This window comes from Streptopelia decaocto (genome assembly GCF_964273445.1).
Source record: "Streptopelia decaocto genome assembly, chromosome: 1".
Classification (NCBI taxonomy): Eukaryota; Metazoa; Chordata; class Aves; order Columbiformes; family Columbidae; genus Streptopelia; species Streptopelia decaocto.
In genome coordinates, this window is record NC_138663.1 from 96526401 (window position 1) to 96549853 (window position 23453).

General features: G+C 41.0%; 1 protein-coding gene across 1 annotated transcript in view; it reads right to left on the bottom strand.

Annotated features, from left to right (window-relative positions):
* The window catches only part of DHRSX (dehydrogenase/reductase X-linked), a 171058-nt gene that overhangs the window by 34803 nt on the left and 112802 nt on the right, over nucleotides 1-23453 (bottom strand). Inside the window, exon 5 of the mRNA XM_082058708.1 lies at nucleotides 11446-11653. Within this exon, the coding sequence (XP_081914834.1) occupies nucleotides 11446-11653 (208 nt within the window). The remainder of the gene's footprint in view (nucleotides 1-11445; nucleotides 11654-23453) is intronic.

Below are 23453 nucleotides of genomic sequence, written 5' to 3' on the forward strand. Positions count from 1 at the left end.
GCCACATCTCGCTTCAACAAAAAGCTCAGAGGACCTGGGATCGCACTGACCAACACACAGCTACATTTAACCTGGTCGGTGCTGGCAGAGGAGTTTTCCTGACGTGGACTTCCTTCACACCGCACTTGTCATCCTCTCCTCACCCATCACCACGCTCCCCAATTTCCAGTGTGTTAATTTGCCCAGAGGGCAGAGTACACCAGGATCAAACTGCAGAACAACCCGATCACTGTGTGCTCCATTAAAAAGCAAGTGATGCAAAACGTGGGTGACATGCTGGGGTTTTTAATGAAAGGCCACATGAAATTTCAATGTATGCCTCAGGATGAATCAGTGAATTAAGCAAAACACAGACTTGCTGTATTAAAATGACTAGAGTTTCCTAATGATTTATGTATTAATCTTGCAATACATCATCACCATTGCTTAGTCAAGAATTTTTAAGACTATTATTAAACACTCATGAAGCTTTCACAGTATTAAATTTTCTTTCTCCAGGGAACACAGCACAAGATTTTTCAAGATTCTTGATAGATTTTGCAGTTTATTCCAAAACATCTACAGAAATAACACTGCAGAATATGTGTATGTCTTTTCTGGTTATCATAAGCTGTTTCTTTCTCTCTTTCTATGATAAACCAAAGCCCAAGTCCTAAATATTGCTTATTAGATTTAAACAGACTTCCTGACAGTAGTACATATATTTATCCCATGAACACATTTGCTGAAAGGGGGAAAAATACAGAGATGGAGAAAAAAGAGAGTTGGAGAAATTAGAATATGTGTATTACCGCTGCAAATTGTCAATTGAAAGAAATAAACATATGTGTTGGTAAAACAAAACTAAAATCTAAAGTGTTAATGTATCTGCTTACTCAGATTTTGTTACAGTTTTGTACAGGTGCTGTCCTGTTACCAACTGCTACTACAGGCTGCCATATAGTCAGCCATTTAGCACACATGCCTGGGTATTTTGGGTACTCACTGAATAACTACACTTCTTCCTGTACATTTCTTTCATCTACCTGATACGTAGCCTCAAAAAAATATATATATAAATATATATATATAAATATATATATATGACAGTCAAGGTGGCCTTAGCACACTCCATGTATTTGAATTTGAAAACATCGGTAGCTGTGATTTGAGTGAATAAGGATTCAAGCATTAGGGTCTCCTAAAGCGCCATCATGACCCTGTGATGGACACATTGGAAAGGATGGCTACAAGACTGAGAAATAAAATTAGTAGTTCTACACAGATGAAAAGCAACCCCTTCATGTCCTAGCTGGTTGCCCCAAGGTTACTTAAGCAGCCAGTGGCAGATGGCATTTTCAGAGCAGCCCATCTTGCCCTTTAGCTATGACCCATGGACAAAGACCAACCTGCAGTGAGCCCCTTGGCACCACGTACTGCTCACACACAGCTCTGGCCAAAACCAGGCTTCCTCTGAAATCTTTCAACAGTGGTAAAATAGTAGTTATTCTTCTTAACATTAGAGGATGAGCATAAGGGTAGAGGTTCAGAGCTGAGACCTGGTCTCTATAAAATGTTGGTGATGGTCTCACTAGCAGCAGCTGAGTTCTCTGCAAGTCAGTGTCTCCTGCTTTGGGTTTAATCCACAATTCAGTAGGAGGCACAAGCTGTAAGCCAGGCTGTGAGGTTTTTTTCAAGCCATGCTTTCCAACTTTCAGCACTTTACTGTATAAATACATAGCATTCAGTAACTAGCCACTTCTTAGTGCTTGTAGGAAATGCAGAACGGATAAAAATTAACTTACTGTCTTTGGAAGACTACATTTAGTGAAGGAACCTGGAAGGTCTTTATTATAAAAAAATTTACAAAAGTCTAAATAAGCAGCGGCTTGTCATTCTGGACATTACTGTCATCTGGGTAGAATCAATGCATCATTTCTAATTTGGCTGATCCCTCCTCCTAATGGCAGGAGGTGAGATGTCAAGAGACCTCCTGTTCTACCGATTACTTTGCTGTGTGCAGCTCCATTGTTGTATGCTCAGCACAGCTCTCAAAAGTATGAAACACGGACTAAAAGACTGGTCTTCTCAAAGTCTCACCAGAATCGGTATGTTTAAAGAAGTCTAATATTTCTATTTGCATAAAATTGGCATTAATTTCAAATGTTTTCAATGTTTTTACATATTGATGGCAAGTTCAAGTTGCAATTACTTGAATTCCATTACTTGAATTCCATTCTTCCAGAAAATATATCTCTTTATAAAGAATGATATAATTTGCCTCTTCTGAAGCATCATTTTCTACAGTCAGTTCATATAATGCAGTGTTAAGTGGTATTTGAGCATAATGCTATCCCTTCATTCAATTAAAAATCTCCATCAAACAAAAGTATGAGTAAATAAATAGAAGCAAGAAAGGTTTTACATTGCTGTAGCCAAGAAAGAGATCAAGGCTGCAAGATCTACATTCTGTGTCCTCAGAACCCTTTTGAGTCATGGGGAAGCATCACTGCCATATAACATTTAATATTATCTCTTGGATAATATGGATCTTAGGTTATTGAAGATTGTCACACATCTTTTAATATTATGTCTTGGATTATATCAAGAAGAGCTCTGAGGCACTTTCCACCCAGTTCTGGAAAGCTTCCCAGTTCTCCTGCAACAGACTTTTTAAGATAAAGGACTCAATGGGTCTTTTTATGTTTTCTTCCACCAGAACATGAGTAGGGACATAAAACTGACTAGCAAAAACTTGAATAAACCCAAATCTTATTTCTGTTTCAATAAAATAATTTTTAAACTAGTGCATAATTATCCAGACCATCTGCAAATTCTAGGCTTTTTATTCTGGGTCTGAGAGGGAACTACAGTGTCTGGTTATGCATAATAAAATGCTGCCACTTCAAATCTAGTGCAGTTCACCTATTGTGGTTAGCAGACGAAATGTGTTCGTGCATATTTGAAGATAACTTAAGGTTTCATTTTGTGACAGGCTGAAGCCACTGCAATGCATTGGAGTTGAGGAGGTACCAAATGTGTTCTGCAAGTGCAAACGTTCAACACGCTGAAGGACTGGTCTATCTTACCAGGAGAAACGGCTTGAAAGTTCACAGAGACTGCAAAATCCTTTTTATTCCAAGATGTCTATAATACTGTGCAGAAAGTCCTATGCCATCACTCTCTGTCCACAGAAGCAACACAAGACCGCCAAGTCTAGCACAAAAAATTAATCATGAAAATCAGGGTGGTTTTTTTGTTGAAACAATCTAACAACTTCTGCTTTCAAAGTCTTCTTAAGTAGTGGGGATATGAGTACCACAGCTTCAAACTGGAAGGTAAAACTGACTAAGTCCCAGTATCTGAGCTAATACTGGGAATAAGATCATAAAGAAAGTCAACTATTTGTTAAAAACAGTCATGAGAATTCTTGCCCTCATTTGGAAGACAGCTAAGTTAAAGAAGGAACACAGCTGAAATGACAACAAGTACAGGAGAGATTAAAATGTGGAAGTTTTCTGCACCCATGAAATGACTGATAGCCTAGACAAGGTAGGAAGGCTTTTGTTTGTGTGAGACCGTACATCACCAGCAGCCCTTGGCTGCTGCCAGAAAATATGAGGGATTTAAATAAGCAGATGAAAGGGGACTGTAAAAAGGAGGATCTTACTTATGGAATATAAACAAGTCAACTCAGGCAAACGAAAAAAATCCTGCTGAACAAATAACATACAGTGGCTCTAAGTGGTTCACAGTCAGCATCGCAAGGTGGTTATTTCAAAGTACCATAGGGGACAGTGACAGCAATCACTTTTTCTACTGTTTAGCCTCAGAGTTGTTTTTTGGTTTTGTTTTATAAATTTCCCAATACTATGTCACCCTGGAACACTCTAAACAAGAGAACTGTAATGGAAAGCCAAGCATTTCCTAAGAAAGGGCACGACGTGGCCTGGGGGCAAAGTGCATGAGAACTTTCCACTTGCAAACACAACAGAAGCAACTGAAATCGGGCAATAAATATATAAGATACTCTGGCAGTATTAAAACTCCTGGGGGCTAAAATATTCTACTTTTTACAGTGATTTATTTTATTTAGAAAGTAAATTTTTCATAAAACTCATGTATTTCATAGAGAACTTGATTTAATCAAAAGACCAATTTGTCTTCACAGGTTTAAGTATTCAAATCCCTGGTCTGCTTTTGGAGGGACAAAGTTCTACTTTGCTGAAAGAAGAGATTTAGGATGGAGAGCAGAGAAAATGTTAAGAGTTATCATTTGTAATCACAGAGGCAGTAACCCTGACTTTGCTTCGTCCACTATGGCTTGTAACCCTGAATGCACGAGGCAAGACCAGGGATGTATGGTTGTGAAGAACCGGGAGCAACAACAGGGCTGAACCCAGAAGAGATCTGTGGAAGGCAAGCTGACCATTTTGAACACTTCCCTTAACAAATTGTTCCAGGGGTTTACAGGTAGGTGTGCCAGCTCTCTACAGCTACGCCGGGCAGCTCGAAGGACAGTTCCTTCTGAAAAGGAACTGTGAGGATGGTGGTAGTTAAAGGGACTGAGGAAAAGTAAAATCACTTGAATGATCACACAGGACCTGAACTCCAATATTTTTAAGGTTCATCCAGCATTAATGAATCTTTTTTGCTCACAGGGAGATGTCAAACTAACCATCCCCTCTTAAAGGTGACAAGTTATCCCCAGGCCCTATTCTCCACAAGTCCCTGTTGCCTTTTCTGTCACACGAGTGCAGCACATTAACTTTGAAATCACCACTGAACCACCATGCTTATTTGAAAAAAAGTAAGTCTGTGAGATCCACCATCCTGTGTGCCATAGAAAGTTGCCTTCACCCACCCAAAGCACTGTGCAGGGAGAGGTTGAGCCCCAGAAACACCCAACTATCACATACCTCCCAACGTGTTGCAATTTTGAAATAGTCCAGAAACACTGTGTCCTGTTAAATCATTAACCGTTACTAATAATCCTTTGTTAAGATCATTAATCCCTTTTAGACAAGAAAGAATTTAACATTCTGACACACAAAGTAGCTACATTTAATTCCTGGGAACACATTAAGTCTGGTGTTATCTGTGTGATGGTTGTGTTACACTGTTCTTCAGAAACCAATGAACCCTAAAAGTATTTTGATTACACAGAATGAAAAGGTACTGACAAATGTAAAATTAAAACCTTCCGAAGCTGGCATCCTGACATAGATATTTCTTGACGATTGGCTGCAGGAACAGATTGGGATCACCTGCGGCCTGCAACATGGATAAAACATTGCTGCGTATGAACTAAAACTCTGTCTTTTGGATTGATTAATTGGTCTGTTGAAATAATAGCCCATTTATTTTTTTAAATTAATTTATGGAGTTTGAGATCAGTGCCTTCACCAGTAGATGCATTTTTCCAGGCCAGCAAGTCAATTTTTGCAATTAATGCTAATTGCTGCTAAAGTAAGGGTTCATTTTGCAAAGTAACAAATCCTTTTGCATTTATACAGAAAACATTTTGCAAATAAGGACTGAAATATCCTTATATATGTGCATTAAGCATTTAAATACTTATCATCTAACTATAGACAAGAAAATTTGGAAACCTAATGCAGGAAGGACATGTTGAACTGAATACAGCAGTGTGCTGTAGTATTTGGTATTGGTATTTGGTATTGGTATTTGGTTCTGTCAAGGGAACATGATTTATCTTGCAAATAGAACCCAAATGCACAAGGTAGCCATTGTGGGGAAGCTGTTTAAACAATACAACTCAAACAAAAACATATATTCCTTGAGTAAAATAAAATCTATACTAACATGTATCTAACTTATTGTCTAGAAGAATCTTTTGTGATTACATTTTATGTAGTTTTCACATATTTTTATTAAGTGGCAGTCCCGTGGCAAGCTCTTGATATTAAACTGTGAAAACTTTCTGTACTGACTGAAATAATTAACAAATAAAAGCCTAATATTTAAAATCCATCCAATTTCTCTTAGGAATGTTCCTTTATTATTTAAAAAATCAGAAATAAACAACAGTACTATGCTACTACTATGCTACATCAGCTTCTTATTTGGTTTTGCTTGAATTGGAAATCTTGTACAATCCATAAGTTCTTCCAGTCAGAGAGAATTAAAAAACTACAAGTGACAGCTCAGTCATGAAAAGGCACTGAAAGAACCAATGGGGAATTTTTTTGGTTTTTTTTTTGAAAAAAAACTTTTCATTGAAAAATATCTCGACTCATCAAGACATTAAAAAAAAAAAAAAAAAAAAAAAAAGAGTTATTTAAAACTGATGGAGATAACGTACTCCAACAGCATGACCTAGAAATTAAAGGTTTGGAGTTTCAGTTTGATCAACGTTATACTTCAAAACATGAATGACAATGTATTCATAATGTTAATTACAAATAAATTGCAAATAAGACATTCTGAAACTACTGAAATCAGTGGGTTTGGTCTGAACAATTGACTAAGAATTTCCAAAAGTAATTTGACGTTTTTACTTTTCATTGCTCAACATGTGCATGATTTTCAAAATCTCAGCAAAGCTGACAGGACAAAATCCTCGACCTTTTGCCCGAATTTAATACAACTTAATTTACCGAGAAATAGCACACACATGCAAGAAGTAAAGAACAACACCCATCCAAGAACTGGAGGTCTCCACGGACTTTGTACACAGATTTTCCCATCAGTATGTGACACCTCCTGTTACAGCCCTGATGAACTGGCTAACAGAGGTAACTGGAGCAGCCTTGTCGCCCCAGCATCCTCCCAGGTCCTGGACAGAGCTGTTTACCCTATTTTACACCAGCCAGGATTCACTTGTGGCAGCAGGGATTTTTGCAATTCCTTTCATTCAATCTCTATTGTCTCTGACATGATTCATGCACTACAGCTACGGGGAAAAAAAAGTTATCTGGGGACTGTACCAGCTTGGAGAGTTACAGAAAACACTCACTCCTGCAGTTAAAAAGTAGAGGAAGGAGAGCAGAAAATGCATGACTGACTATTCCTGAATACAGAGGAGACATGAACCAGAAAAGGAGCCGTGTTACTGTGGCTGGGGAGTTCATAGACCTGTGATTCACAGCATTACAGGGCCCATTTGGCATGCAAAAAGAGAGGATGATGAAAGGAGTAGTTAGTAATGGAGGAAGAGCTAGACAGAATGCACAAAGATGCTAACCCCTGGGAAAGGGAACATGTTCAGGTGTAACCCACAGTCTGGGAAAGGGAATAAGGTATATTTTTCTTTATTTTGCTAAAATTTCTTCTTATTTTCATAGGTAGAGTACTTGAAGGAGTGGCCTCCATCCCAGCCTTGTAAGAGTACCATGAATTTCAGTGAACTGTTGAAGCCTCTCAACTCGATGGGATGGCACAATGTTCTCCAAGCATTTGCTAAAACCAGACAGCCATATTCTCTTGTGACCATATTTTTTTCTTCTCTCACTTCAGAAATATTCTTTAAGGCAGGCAAAAGAGGAAGAAAGGACACCCCCAGCTATGCTGTTAGAGTGCAGATTCTAGCACCATCACCACTGTTGAAACACTTGCAGATAGCGTTTCTGTTAAACTTTCACCTCCTTGAAAACAGTCATATTCGAAGTAGGGATGAAGGAGAATGATTTGCCTTAGGGATCCCCTTGTCGACTCATGTGATTGCCGTTGAAAATGGTCTGGATCTAAAAGACCACAAAGGTGTTTGATGTTCTTCATATATCCTTCAGCAAAAGAACTGGGAGAACAGTCATTGCTCTTGTGTGTTTGCATTTTCAATAACACACATGAAACAAGCTATGCCCTGCCAGTTTGGAACAAGCTCTGTCCTGCCTTGATGTACCCATGCTGTGCCTCTTTTACTGGTGTGTGTGGGAAGGGGATGGGCAGGAATGGGGGAGAAATGACATTTGTAGGGGAGAAATAGGAGTGGGACTAGGGGGAGAAGATAAGACAAATGGAGAGCAGGAAATTAACTGGTTAGCAGAAATAGGACCCAAAAAATCAGAGAAAGAAAAAAAGGATGAGTTAGGGATGGAAAAAACAATGGAGACAAGAAAGCTCAAAGACACAGGTGAAGATGAAACTATGACCATAGAAATCAAGCAGGCAGTCATGAAGAGAGAGATGGCAAAGGTAGAAAAATCATTTAACACACAAAGAAGATAAAGAAAAAAATAAATTAACCCTCCCACAAAAAAGGAACTGAAAAGACAAGCATGCGGTAAATCAGATTGGTAAAATGGCAGAAAACAAACATGGAAATGTGGAAGACAGTAACACAAGCTGCATCTGTTCATGGGACAGACCTTCTAACAATTATTTGTTATGCTCTTGCCCCACGGTCACTGTGATATGGATCACATCTGGCTTCAGAGCAGAACTCTGAGCAGCAAGTACAAGCAATGAAGAGCGATGGTCACAACCGTGACTGACAACCCAGAGTCTCCCAAGTAGGAGAATGATCCTATAGAGAAATTTATGGTAGAGAACTGAATCTTGGTTTATTGTCTCCTTTACATCAAGACAGTCTTCTGCCTTTCCTTCTCTGCCATGTTTGATGGATGGATCCCTTCTCCACCACCATCACTCACCTCCAGTTTGGATACTAGCCCAACCAAAATCTAAGAATAATGGGACAAGAGCATGGTAAACAATTCAGTCTGTCACCACTAGTAATTTTTCCAGAGTACAGCCTCCTTTCTCCACCATGAATAAATGACTCCAAACTGTTTTGCTGCCTTCCTGCAAGGGTGGGACTACCTGCCAATCTGGGAACATGCACCCAAGTCATGAAATGAATTACAGCTAACTAGTGCAAGTCAGAATAAGTAAAAAGTCAGTATAAAGTTTTTAGAAAGATTTCCCATTCACACAAGCAGCAAAAATGAGGGATGGCATCACTGGGAAACTGTGGCAATTAGTGGAAGGCTATCGCACCACAGCGCTTACCAAGGGTGTCTTTATCGCATCCATTTAAGCTCTTAAACACTGCTCTGAATCATAAGGCGTCTCCAAGGCCCTGTGGTGTGGGCAATGCCTGTGTATGGTACCCAGCAACTGTCCTCCAGGGCTGCTAAACCACCCGCTCACGCTGTGCGCACACACTCCAACACACAAGTGATCTCACTGTTTTTAGCAGCACCGTTTATGTGATAACTATTTAACCATGTGGGGGCTTATTGGCAGTTAGGCTAAAACAACAACAACAACAACAACAAACCAAACAAACAAGCAAACGAAACCAAAACCAAACAACAGGAGTGTCTTCTTCCCCCTCCCCGAATCAAGAAAAGGTTTGGGGCTGAATCCACAGCCCTTCTGGGTCCCACCAGTGTGCCTGTGTGCGCAGAACGCAGGCACCGCTGCCACCCCTCAGGCAAAATCAGCCAGAGCCTGTCATCCTTTATGGTTCTTATGCAAGTAATGCTGAAATGTAAAGGGCAAGGTTTGGCACAAAAGCTGGAGGTAAATCTCCCTGGTATATTATTATTTTTTACATCACATTGGTACTGTTAATCTTCAGACATAACTTTCCTAACTGAAACATGTCTGGTTCCTTTAAAATATGAGTTAATAACGATGAATCACAAGTAAGGATGATCCTAAATTAAAGATTCACAGTACAAGACTTTGCTATAATCAAGGAAACTATTGTTATCTAGAGACACAGAACAGCCACATTTAATTTTGCATTCTGTACTTTAGCCCAAGGAAATACTAATTACAGTCCCCTTGGTCCCCTTGTGTGGTGCCATTCAGCACATGCCCATCAGAAACAATAAATACATACATCAAGTGAAGAGTAAGGGTAATTTCCTGTGGTTGCTTTACAAGCAAGAGATTAAACTGCAACTACCCTGCAGAGCTTAAACAATGTGCTTGTAATAAAACTGATGCAGTAGTATGTAATCAGAAGTCAAACAGAAAGTTTGACATGCTTAATGCAGCATTCATATGTAAAATGTCTGCAGTGGAGACAGCCCAGCTCTCTAATTTCAGCCTTTGTTCCAAAATGAAACCTGGGGCCAGGTGCCTGTGTACACGTGCTGAAGTCCCTGTCAAAGGACAGAGACAGAATTTCTCCATGGAAATGATGCAAAACTCGCACTGGCTCTGTGAAGGCAGAAACGCTCTGGAGCCCATCAGAAGTCAGGCTCTGTTTTACCTGTTAGTAAGCAAGTAATTACTATATATAACTGCATGGGGAAATAGCAAAATGCATCTCGGTTGTCCTGCCCAGTCCTCAATTAACTAAACAACTCTACATGGTTCCTGTGTGACACCAGACGTTTACTGGATCATTTAATGTCTTCTTAGTGTTAGAAATATCCCAGAGACATTCACCTACGGTTTTCCTGAAGGAAAGTAGTTGGACAGAATACAGCCATGCATTTTAACCCATCTTACTGGGTTAAAAACCCAGGATGGCCACGTGCTTGGATCTCGAAAGGGAAGGGAAGGGAAGGGAAGGGAAGGGAAGGGAAGGGAAGGGAAGGGAAGGGAAGGGAAGGGAAGGGAAGGGAAGGGAAGGGAAGGGAAGGGAAGGGAAGGGAAGGGAAGGGAAGGGAAGGGAAGGGAAGGGAAGGGAAGGGAAGGGAAGGGAAGGGAAGGGAAGGGAAGGGAAGGGAAGGGAAGGGAAAATGGCATGCCATGAGCTGCAGGCCAGTTGGCAGAGCTGCCAGGGAAGAGGCAGCAGGCAGTATTTGGGGCAAGTGAAGCTGCGAGGCAGGTGGGGCTGGCTGCCCCCCCAGAGCCAAGTCAGCAGCCCTGCGCTAAGCAGGAAGGGAGCTGGCAGCCACTGGCATCTGTCTGCACCCATCTGTTGGACATTAGAAAAAGGTTCTTCACCCAGAGGGTGGTGGAGCACTGGAACAGGCTCCCCAGGGAGTCAATGACGGTCCCAAGCCTGACAGTGTTCAAGAAGAGACTGGACAACATCCTCAGACACATGGTGTGAACTGTGGGGTTGTCATATGCAGGGACAGGAGTTGGACTTGATGATCCTTGTGGGCCCCTTCCAACTCAGGACATTCTATGATTCTATGGTTCACTTGAGGACAAAGTCTATTATTATTCACCCAAACCATTTTGAAATATTCCAGTCTCCCTGATGAGGCAGTGAGGAGTCCAGGCTCTGCACCACAACCGCCACCGCAGTGGAAGCATCAGGAAGGAAGCAAGGCTTTCAAGGTTAAGAATAAATGGCTCCATTTACAAGGTTATAAATTACTTGTATCTTTGAATGAAGGCTGCAAGCTTTGCTCAAGTCTGAAGGAAATTTAGCAACTGCTTGAGAATCATGGTTCATTAATAAATATATAAATAAATATTAATAACAAAGGCAACAAACCCCCGTACATTCAGTATTCAGTAACAATTATCTTGGAGTTCTAACTGCACACCCTTACTGCAGATCAGTGAATAGCAAAAATGGGTCAGTACCTGCTTTGTAAGTCATTCAGGTGCAATTTGCCTACATAATGCGTGGCTGATGAGACAGTGATGATCCTAGCGTTGTGACTGTGCGTTCCTGATTGCTTCAGCGTATCCAAGAGGAGGTTAGTCAGCAGGAAGTGTCCCAAGTAGTTCAAGCCGAAGTGCTCCTCAAACCCATCTTCTGTCTTCCTTTCAGGGACCAGCATCACCCCAGCTGGAGAAGAAAGTAGATGTAAAACCTGTTGATTTATTTCAGAGAAGGAGCAAGCTATAGGGAGCACAGATCTCCTGCTGCAGAGTGTAAACAGTGCATTTAGAGAAATGAGTGGTGGCATGTGAAGTGTAAAGTGTAAAGCCAATACTGATTGACTCCTGCTGAGAAAAATGTCAAAACCTCCACTTCAGTTCCTTTATCCAGAAAACAGGTAGACTGACTCTGTCCCTCTCTCCCTCCCTCACTGCAGAATTGTGAGGATGAGTTAATTTCTGAAAAGTGTTTTTAACACATTAGAAGTTGAGTTAACCCATTGCTTTCCTTCCAGAACTCAATGCTGCAAATCCACAAAAATAATTAATTCACCTACAATAGGTGGGAGCTAGATGATTCCAACAACATTCCCTCCATCAAAGATCTCAGAGCAGTGGAGACAAGACCAGGCTAAGCAGCACACCTGCTCTCCCAGACAGCTTTCTGCTGAGTCCTGGCTGGAGTTTAAACATCTGTTGAGTCTTCATCTAAAATCTGCAACTTCTGTCTCACTGTTGTGTGTGAGAAAAGATGTAGTAAATTTACCCAATATATCTTAATTACTGTGCTTACAAGCAGCTGCATATTGAAATGAAGTTTTGAATGCTTATTTTGGCAATATTTTTGCATATATTTCTGAAAACCACAATTTTCAAACTCAGTGCCTAAAATAAGTATCCACATCCCTAACATGCAATGTTGATTTCAGCATCTTGCAGAGTATCCTGAGCTCATGCATAAATTATATTGGGTACTTAGACTGTGTGGGAGGTGGCTATCCCACTCAATTTTATAAGGTGGACTTGAATGTCATAATTTTTTCTTATTTTCTTAAAATTTAATTAGCATATAAGTAGACCTGACCTCTGTAATTTAAATGTAGATAGACATGGTTCATGCAGAATAATGTTACAGGCTGTCTTCTCTCGAAAACACATAGATGCGATATAGCAGTATCTGACCAGAGACGTGAGAGTCAGCTTCATCCTTGTGCTACTTCACGTGTCTGTGAAAAAGCCTTTAACATCCCATTTCTCAACATCAGCCCAATGACAGCATATTAAATTACCATTTTAAACTGCACATGCTGTGCATCTGCACCATTCTTTCTTTGGTTGGGGTGGTAGTGGGTGCAATTGACAGTCCTGCTTCATTACTGCTGCTCAGGCTGCGGAGGAGACATTTTCAGGATCTTTTTAGCACGGCCAACACCCATAGTGATTCACCAATGGCTGCCTATTGCTTAATGGAGAAACTGGAGAAGCAGCATGAGGGGAAGAAATGAGAGAGGATGACAGAATAAACAAAGGTTAGGGTGTAACAGCGTACCTGCATAGGGAGACCTTACAACTGAACATGAGCGAAGCTGGCCGATGGTATGATGAAAGAAACACAACACAAATTACATGATTGGGCTCTACAAAAGCTCTGATTGGCATCTATCTGTCATTACAGCCAGTCTCCTAGATCCCTCAGAACAATGGGAAAACCCAGCTGCCTGGTGTGGTTTCTCTGCATGTGAAATCTCAACTCTGTTTGGGTATCCCATTGTATTCTCTTTCCTCAGCAGCACCTGCTGAGATGCACAGTGCAACTGCTCATAAAGTTAGAAACAGATTTCTCTTTCCTCCATAACCTGCATATGCAGCATATAATGACATTCAGAACAGTGGCCAGGACTGAACACTGGCATAAAGGTTACAGACACACAGAAATGTGAAACAAGTCCTGCTGTGACTTCTTGTTTTCTGGGAAGAAAGAAAGGGTGGGAAGGGCAACAAATGCCAGACTCCAAGACCAAACCTCAGCCTGCTACAGTGCGAGTTTTAGCAGAGACTGGGCTCAGCGTGAGCTGCTGGAGGGTAGATGAGAACAGCATCACATCTCTGAGAACCGGGGCTGGTACAAGGAAATTATTTGCATCTCTCTGAAGCCCATCCTGCCCTCCAAAGCTCTGACACTCAGAAAATGCAGGAGGAAGCAGTTTGCTAGAGGTCTATTTGCAGCCACAGTGGTAAAATGCAAGCCCAAGAAAAGACAGCCAACATAAACCAACCCTGGCACAGCAGAGCTGATGTGACCCCCCAACTGCTGCTTCTGTGTCTGCCAGGGCTGCTGCAGGACTCGCTATGGGCACCTCCATGCACACACACGTTTCTGCCAGCGTAGTCAGACTTGGGGATGGAGGAGTCTGGCTGGAAAGAAGTGCAGCAGATGACTACTACAGCCATTCAGCTTTGCATCACAACCAGCAGGCAAACCCGGGGAGGCCGTCACTGCTCACATCAGCCCCGAGGATGCCTGTGCTACAGCAACTAGCCCCCTCCACCTCCAGAGAGGCATGGGATTTTGAGAGCATAGAGAGGCTCTGCCCTCCACCCCAATTAGTCTCCACCATCTGTGCTGCATGTCCTGGAAGCAGAAAACAGACCTGAGATCAGGTCAGGAGATGGAAAAAATTTACACTTGTGCAATGCACAATTGCTAAGATACATATTCCTGAAAATTATTTTGCTCGTTCTTCAGGAGCTTCCTCTGAGAAGAAATCCTGGTCAAGTCCTTGAGCAGGCACAATCACCTCTGCCTGCATTTGTTTCTAATATGATTCCCTTTTTATCTTCAAGAGCTGGTCAAATAATATTAATCCAAACCACCTTTGAAAGATTTTTTTTGTTTGATTTTGATGGCACTCATCTTTGAGGTGGTTTTCTATTGAGGCTATTAAAAAACCTTGCCCTGCAATTTGAGGCCAGTTTCTCTTATTTGAGGAGAAGCTATTTTAATTCACTGAGAGTGAGCATGCAAAGGAATACCCAACAGGCAACTGAACCTGGCTGCTTTTCTGACAAAAGGGAAAACCTTGTAAGTGTAGCAGCAAGCTCTCTTTTCTAAATTATTAACTACCTAACATGCAGTAGATACTAAAAGTGGCATGCTATTGATTTTCGTTTGTCCAGAAACATCATCGGCTTTACTCAAGGGCTCCAATGGTGACTCAAAGAATGAAAGCTGCTTCTATTTTTAATTCTTTCAATTAAACCAATACTGTTTGAAACATTAAAAAAAAAAAAAACAAACCTTTGTTTTTTACCTCTTCATTGTATACTGAGAATGATTTCACTTATTCTTCTGGTATGGAATCCACTCAACCTGGTATATTTCTGATTTTAATTATCAATATTTTAATTATCAACTGTCAGTCTACACAGTTTTTTGGAGTGCGTGTGAAATTTGAAGTGGCAGCATGCAGACCTTTAACGTCAAACACCTCAGTTCTGATACAATGTACTTCTTTGTTTTTCTCTCTCATTTAGCTGGTTTGTTTCCAGAAGATTTATTTTTAAAATGTCACCAAGATCAGCATGTCATTAGAGGATGAATTAATAAGTAAGCTGAACATGTGCTTTTACTGTGATTGATTAGCTGTTATTGAAATATTTAGGCAAAAGACTGACAGTATGCATGTGGAAAACTGCCTAAATGACACATCAATGTGTGATTTTGCAAGACTAGAAATAAAAGAGAGTAAGGAAAATATTTTGCTGCATAACTATGCTGAAAATTTTTCTTCTTACAGGTATATTGTATATTCCAATATGCTGCAGTTATGCATTTTGGGTAATATAGTCAAATTATACACATTTGAATTTGCTATAATGAATAAAAATGTATTCTTTTTAATTTTATGATGAGACAATAGTCATATTTTTCTCTCAAAAAATGAATACAACTCAAGAGAACTGTCTCTGTAAAAAGTAATTTATCACGATTTTCTATAAAAGTTTCTAAGGAGACTCTTGGTTTGGAATCCATAAATAGTGCACACAGCATAAACAAAAAGTTTATGTCAGCTGCAAATGTTACAAGCCAGGCATGCCATATTTTTATTGGATTATATAGGAGAATTTGTACCATGCCTGCCTGTATTGCAGATGAAGGTAAGCATTGCTGTAATTCCTGTACCTCCCACTGTGAACATATCCTTCATCTCCACTGTAAAATATGTTTTAAGAGCTCTAAAAATACAAGTATTTCACTCAACTAGATTTATTTACAGTGAGCTATTTGAAAGTTTTCAAAGGTAGTTCTCTTAAACTCACTACAAATGAAAGATTTAAAGTATCTTTTTCCACATGCAGAACAAAGTGTCTTCCTTCCCAGCCAGGCTCACGGAAGAGGGTTTGGAGGCAGTGCCACCACATGCCAAGTCCTTATACCCCCAGCAATCCAAAGGCTGGGCAGACAGTGCAAGAGATCAGCTGCATACGCGTACATGTAACACCTACACAGCAGGAGGTGAACCTAAATAATCACATTCACCCAATTCTTGCTGTCTACAAGAGAGATGTACTGTACCAAAAAAGTTCCCAAGGGGAAAACTTAATAGAGACAGTAACTCAAAGTAAAAGCACAACGTCTTTTCCCCATACAGGTTTTGTACTGGTGTAGCTGATACATTCAGCAGCATTCTCCTCACTATAAGAAAGACACTGAGGTGCTGGAGAGAGTTCAGAGAGGGCAACAAAACTGGTGAGGGGTCTGGAGCACAAGTCTGATGAGGAGCAGCTGAGGGAACTGGGGCTGTTCAGCCTGAAGAAAAAGAGGCTAAGGGGAAACCTTATCACTCTCTGCAACTACCTGAAAGGAGGTTGTAACATGGAGGGGGTTGGTCTCTTCTCCCAAGTAGCAAGTGATAGGACAAGAGCAATTGGCCTCAAGTTGCACCAGGGGAGGTTTAGACTGGATATTAGGAAAAAAATCTTAATGGAAAGAGTTATCAGGCATTGGAACAGGCTTCCCAGGGAAGTGTTTGAGTCACTGTCCCTGGAGGTATTTAAAAAACATGTAGATGTGGTGTTTAGGGACATGGTTTAGTGACAGTGCCAGGTTAACAGTTGGACTTGATCTTGAGGGTCTTTTCCAACCAAAATGAATCTATGATTTTCCATCCCATGAGTGCAGCCTCATGAGGTGACCCACTTCACTTAACAATGTCAAAACCACTCAGCTCTGCACACCCATACACCAAAAATATATATGGGCCAATCTGCCTAGCTGTATAGCCCACTCCCCTTCTGAATAGGGACAGCTATAATGGAGTGAACATCTCAATAACCCTATAGCAGCATCTCCTGGCTGGGCTGTTTATACTAGATTGCCTGTTCCACCTCATTAAATTGGGCCATGCTATGCCAGAATATATCTGTCCTGTAGATCTCTCCTAGGTAGTGAGCAATGAGAAGGTACAATGCCTTATTAGAAGAATTGCTTTCGAAGCACCTACCCGAGACACAGCTGTACTCACAGAACTGCTTTTTACAGGTATGCCTCGTATGGGCTGCAGAGAGGTGAATTTGCAGCACTGCTGTGACACTCCGCTTGCTAAGCTGGGTCTGTAACCCAGAGCCCAGAGCTGGCACGCTGCACACCTATTGGTATCCTAGAAAAGCTTAATGAGTCCAGACAGAACCACACACAGAAGACAAATTAACAGTATATTAAAGCTGAAAAAGGTAAAAATCTGAACAGTTAAGAAGAAAAACACAAAAATACAGATTAAGCTTGGTACAGCTTTCCAATGCTATGGTCCTATTTCCTATCTCCCCAGTCAAGGGGAGGTAGTTCAGAGTCCTGTGTTTCCTACCTTCTGGAGTTCTGGATATATGTACACACTGTTTGTCAAAGCAAACTGGAAGGAAATGGAAGGAAAACAAGGAATTTTATCCCATGGTGTAATGATGACACCTAAATGATACCTAGAGTCCACATTAATGCGGTGTGAACTCTAGATCCTCTAGTATCTCGCCTTAGGGAGACACAAGGACATGTGCCTGTCTGGCACTGGTGGTGGGACAGGGACCTTCCCTGGAAGGCACTGGTCACCATAAAAACCAGTTTGATAAACAGCTACCAAGAGCAGGGCAGTGTCAGGACTGATCCCTGAGTTGCAGAGGAGAGCCATCTCCAGCAGGTTCAGTCTGTCCTGCCTTTTCCCAGAACAAGGCCCTTCACAGGAGTCTGCCTGGGCCTCTGCTCCAGCACTGAGCAAGTTCCCTCTAGCTCCAGTTTTCTGCTCCCTTGCAAGGGGCTCTGAAACACCTGTTGCCATTTTGGCATTCTGGCTTCCTAACAACTCCCCCAACTCCCTGTGCCAGCCAAAATGCACAGCCCTGGTGAAGACAAGAATGGTGTGCTGCTTCCCAGCCAAAGCTCTGGGCTGCAGTCCCCTCCCCCCGTTACCCCCAAAATTTGGTGACCCGACACTGATCTTATCATGGAACAGCATCTGTGCAGGAAGGAGGGGAGAGGCTCAGCCCCAGACATGCATATCAGCTTCATCTGCCTCTCTGCTTCCCTGCAAACAGTAAATTAATTCTCCCTAATTTTCTTACCCAGCCACTCCAGCTCCTTTGTGTCTGAATCTCGCGAGATCTCACTGTGTGTCCTGCAGGCATCTGCCAGTCATGCCTGGCTCGCCCTTCCCTCGCTCCTGAGGCTGGTTTCCTTACCGAGCCATGATCCATGTCTCTGAGGCTCCCACCAGCTTCCCTATTCCCTCTTCAGTAACAAGAAGATGTGACACCGGAGTAGATGAGAATTAATTTGTACATGTTATGGCAAAGTCAGTGGCCAGACAGAAGAGAGAGGTTTCAATCACATCCCCACTAGGGGATATAATTCTAATATCTGTTAAATGTCGGTAAACTCACAAAAAAAAAAAAAAAAACCAAACAGTCAAGAAGTCCCACACTGCAAGAAAATGTTCAATCAGTTTGTGCACCACGGAGACTCTAGTCCTCAAGATAAGGACTCAGTCCTCATAAATTATGTGGTGTCTGACTTGCAAACTCTGACTGAGACCTCTCCTTACCATTCAAACCTGCCTAATGCATCTCTTCATCATCATTATCCACCCCAGCTCCCTCCCCTCATATTTGCTCTCCTATGAATTTCCTGATATTGAACAACAATATATTCTACATTCATAGTTTAAATATATTAAAAATTCTTTCAATCAGCAAACTCAAATGTATCGCTATAAAGATTTCCCCTATTCTAATGGCTGGCATATGACAGTCCCGTTTCCTTGCATTAGCTCTTCTACTCCACCTTCTACTGGTTCACCCCTGGCTCACCAACCTCAGACACCTCTCTTTTATTTCAGTTCTCTACATCAAGGCTACTTGTATCTACATCTCTTGGAATCACACAGAATCACACAGAATATTTGGGGTTAGAAGGGACCTCTGGAGCTGGACCTCTAGTCCAACCCACCTGATAAAGCAGGTTCACCCAGAGCAGATTGCACAGGAGTGTGTCCAGGCAGGTTTTGAATGTCTTCAGAGAAGGAGCAGCCTGTTCCAATGCTCTGTCACCCTCAAAGTAAAGAAGTTTCTCCTCATGTTTAGATGGAACCTTCTATGCCTCAGTCTGTGCCCGCTGCCCCTCATCCTATCATTGGGCACCACTGAAAAGAGTCTGGTCCCCATATGGAAGTTACGGTCTTGTCCCATCTCCATGCAAACCAGGCTTCTTCCTTTTTCATGCCACAGGTTTTTGTCACTATGCCTAAAAATGCAAGAGCCAGCTCTTCCAGAGAGATGAGGTCACTAGCCAATTGAGGTTACCAGATACATCCCCTCAGCCCCCACATCTGGTGAGGTGTATAGGTCCTAAGATTGCTGAAATCATGTTCCAGGTCCATAGTCACATTTCAACTGTATATCAAGGTAAACCCCAGACACTCATCACCTCCCATCCACCTCTCCCTACCCCATAGTCTGCTTTTCATGGGACAGAAAATTACCATGGAGGTCACGGAGAACCCAGGCCCCCAGTTTGGACAGTGGAAAGACAAGGAGGAGCCTGAAGTGAGTCACAGTGCACATCTCCACCCCAGCTCAGAGATAGCCACAGGGAGCAGAGGGGACACTGATGCCCAGCCTTGCTGCCAGTGCCTTTGCCTGCACACAGTACTTCCCACCACGGCTTGGGGTTGTGATTCCAGCAGAAAGACCTGCTTAGCCTTGACTAAGGACATGCCTGGTACGGGAAAAATATTTAGTGATTAAAGTACAAAACATGAATTTTCAGACTGCAGTGCTTAACAGGCTTCTGACTCAACCCAGTGTGGTAATATTCCATGGGTGGCAAAAGGTGCATCTGCCTCTGACACAAAGGCAGCATCTTGCTGGCATGCAAGTCCACATTCCAAACTGTGGTAACACCAGAGCGTTTCTAAAGAAACTTGCCATAATTTTTGACGTTAAAAAGATAAATAAATAATAAAAAACAACAACAACAAAAAAAAAAACAAACCAAACCAAACCAAACAAACAAAAAAAATAAACCCCAAACACACTCCAAGATGTTTTTCTTACCATTCTTGGAAACAGATGACCTCTTTTATCTTTAAATAAAAAATAAACTAGCCTTAGGCAAATGCTTGGCATGAAAACTCTTAGCCCAAATATTAAAAGTTTGGCTAACTAGTAAAGAACTGAAAATTGAGTAATATCAACTGCTAGTCCTCCCAGACCTACCTATAATGCTCGCAAGGGAGAAGTGAACTCTCTTAGCTGTGCCGGAGAAGATAAAAAGCAAAGCACTGAAGACAAACTCTTAGTTTATCAGTAGGTTAAAGAAAAAATAGAAAAGAATTGCAAACAACTCACATTTAAGGACTATGAGAACAACAATCAAAACTTGGTAGGTTCAGCACAAAACTTAACAGGCTGCAACAGCTCCTTAAAAACAGATTCACTTTCTGATTCAATGTCACACTGCTATGTAGGGAACACACAAAGCACAGGCTAGTTCCCTGGAAAACGCATCAGTTAAAAAAAGAAAATATGATCCATAACTGAGGTTTTGTTTTCACACTAAAATAAATCAGAGTATTCATAATTGGGTCTGGCTGGAAAAAAAAACATCCTCAGTAATCATAGGTCTGGCACAATGGTGACTTATCCCACTCACAATCAGAAAATAGGAAAATCAGTCACAGCCTTTTAATTCAATCAGAAATTCTCTTAGAAGTAAAGTAGCTTGTTTTGCAATTTGTATAAAAAATAGTTTTACCTAAAAGCTATGAAAGGATTAGGTAAAAATAAAACATGGCTCATTCCTGCCTCTCAGAAAAGCCAGTGGCAAATGTTTCACACACTTAAGGAGAACCAGTTGGGTTTCCTAATCCATCAATAGCTGAATTTTGTATCTGTCTTCCACTGATAAAACATTCGCATTCAGCACATAAAAGCAAATGGGTCAAGAACCTGCAGCATGTGGAGCCTGAGATATTTCCCTTTTCACAAAGTGCTTATATCACAGACACAGAAAAAGCTTTGGAAATAATTAGAAAGACAAAGATAGAATCAAACAGAAGTCAGGATTTTCATGAATGAAATCCTTATAGTTTGAAAGTCAGAAGTAGCCTAAAGTTACTCTTCTAACTTATTAGTTCTTCTAATAAAAATAAACCTTTTTATAAGAAATCTGATATATTTTTATAGGATACATATCAATCTGGCAGACAACAATGCTATTCAAGTATAATAAAAACTCTAGTTGATGACTGCCACTAAAAATCTGGGTGCTGGGTAAATGTTGGCATTGCATAATTCTCGGTTGCTCTGAACAGGCTGGGTTGGATACTGCCAGCAGTGTCATGGAGCTCTGACACATGTGCCCAGACAAGTTACTTCTAGTAGCCAAGGCACCTAATACCTGTAAAGAACAGCGTGTGATCAGTCAGCTTCCTCATACTTTCCAGTCATCTCTTTTATAAAGATCACCTCCTCTGAAAAAGCTCAGTAAATGGCATCTATCATGCACTGAGCATCTTCAAAAAATATGGCCCTGAGAGTATATTCTTATTTTGGAACACATTATGTTACTGTCCTTATGAATCTTCTAGTTTTACCCATCATCCATGGAATATCCATTATAAGCCAACGGACAAACTAAATTTCCTTTTGCAGCTCTAGACATCACTCAGAGGCCCAGTTCTCCCATGATGTCTAGAACCTATCACCCATTACATACAGGTAAAGGGCCACTTGCCCTTCTACTTGTCCTCCTCTCTCTTTCTCCCTGTCCCTCTACACCTTTTGCATCTCAGCTTTGCTTACATATTGCTCTGATTTGTCTTTGAGGAAGGACAAAGATGAAACACGATGCTGTAATCAAGACAATGGAACAAGATTCATGAGATATCAGAACGTGAGTTCACCAGAGCCTTTCTGTGTGGCTGGAGGAGGGGCATTATTTTTGATGAAATCTGAGTTCCGCTGGAGACAAGAGCAACCTTCCTTGCTAACTTTTCCTTGAGCCTTCTCCAGTGAATTTCCACTTCTCTGGGGTTTCTCTCCTTCTCATCTTATAGTCTGTGTAACCTGCAGATGCTACAGAGAGGGGAGCTCATTGTTACCTAATCCAGCGGGACAGGATCTTTTTGTAGATCCTATTGTGATGATGTAACTATTGTAAAACCTAACTAATCAATAACTGATATGAATAGGTAGATAGCTATAAAATTGTATGGTTTTGATATATCCACTTGTTCTCAGTCCCCAAATCTCACACTTCTTCTGAAGATCTGACCCTGCAAATACGGAAACACAAGAATAATTTAATACCTGATCCACCGTGACAGCATCCATGAGACTACACAAATGGCTCCCTGCAAAGGATTATGACTGGGCTGCACATGGCTAAACTGAGTGTAGGTAACACACAAAAAAACATATATTTCACATAATTACCTACTGATACAGCTTTCATTATGCCCTAGGAACTAAAGAGGGAAGCTTATAGAGACTTATTCATTCTATCAAGACACTGAGATTTCTCAGATGATCTATGAAATACAAACTACGAACCTCTGAATTAGCCAGCAGTTCAGAAATATTGATTTTAAATTGGCTTAGATAGGCTTCAACTTGAAATATACTAACTGTAATCTGTCTACCTATAGGTTAATAACATCCTGAAATCTCTAAGTTATTTATTTGTGCTTGTGTTCATGCCAAGGAATATATTAAATATCCTCATCATTTTCTCCACCTCCTTTCCCAATCTGTAGCCAAACTCAAACCATTCAATTAACTGCAACAGAGAAGGCCGTTGGTATTTCATTGTTAATGAGTTAGACCATGCAAATTTAGTATCTGTAGGCATTTTGTTGTCACTGAAGATGTTGTGATTTTGGTGTTAGCTCTCTTGGTTTAAATATCACTAAGTACTGTAAACAACACAAAAGTAAAAACATTAACTACAAGGTGCTGAGAAGCATTTCTAGCACACAGAGAAAATGACTGACTTCAAGTTAGAAAAAAAATCTCTGGCATGAAACGGTGAGTACTGCTCGTGGAATTTAATGAAGTGTTTTACTAACTGTCCCTTTTGCAACCACAGGAAGATAGCAGACTTTCTATTGTGTCTTAACAGCAATACCATTTTAATGAATGCATTAAATAGTTACACTAGTGTACATGCTGTAATTTGCTAAATGTTTTTGAACTGTACAAAGACACAGTTACTTTCAAAAACAACACCAAAAAATTGGCACCCAATTCCTAATTAGCAGACTAGAAGGCATATTCCTCTGACCTTCTGTCAGATTAAGTTTTCTAAACTGTTTTTACTGCATCCATCTTTCTGTGGCTCGTAGTTCAACTATCTAGCTACTTTTTTTTTTTCAAAGAAAAATAGTTTGTTTTCTGTGTCATAGCATTTTTCTCTCTTTAGCACTGGCACATAATTTTTT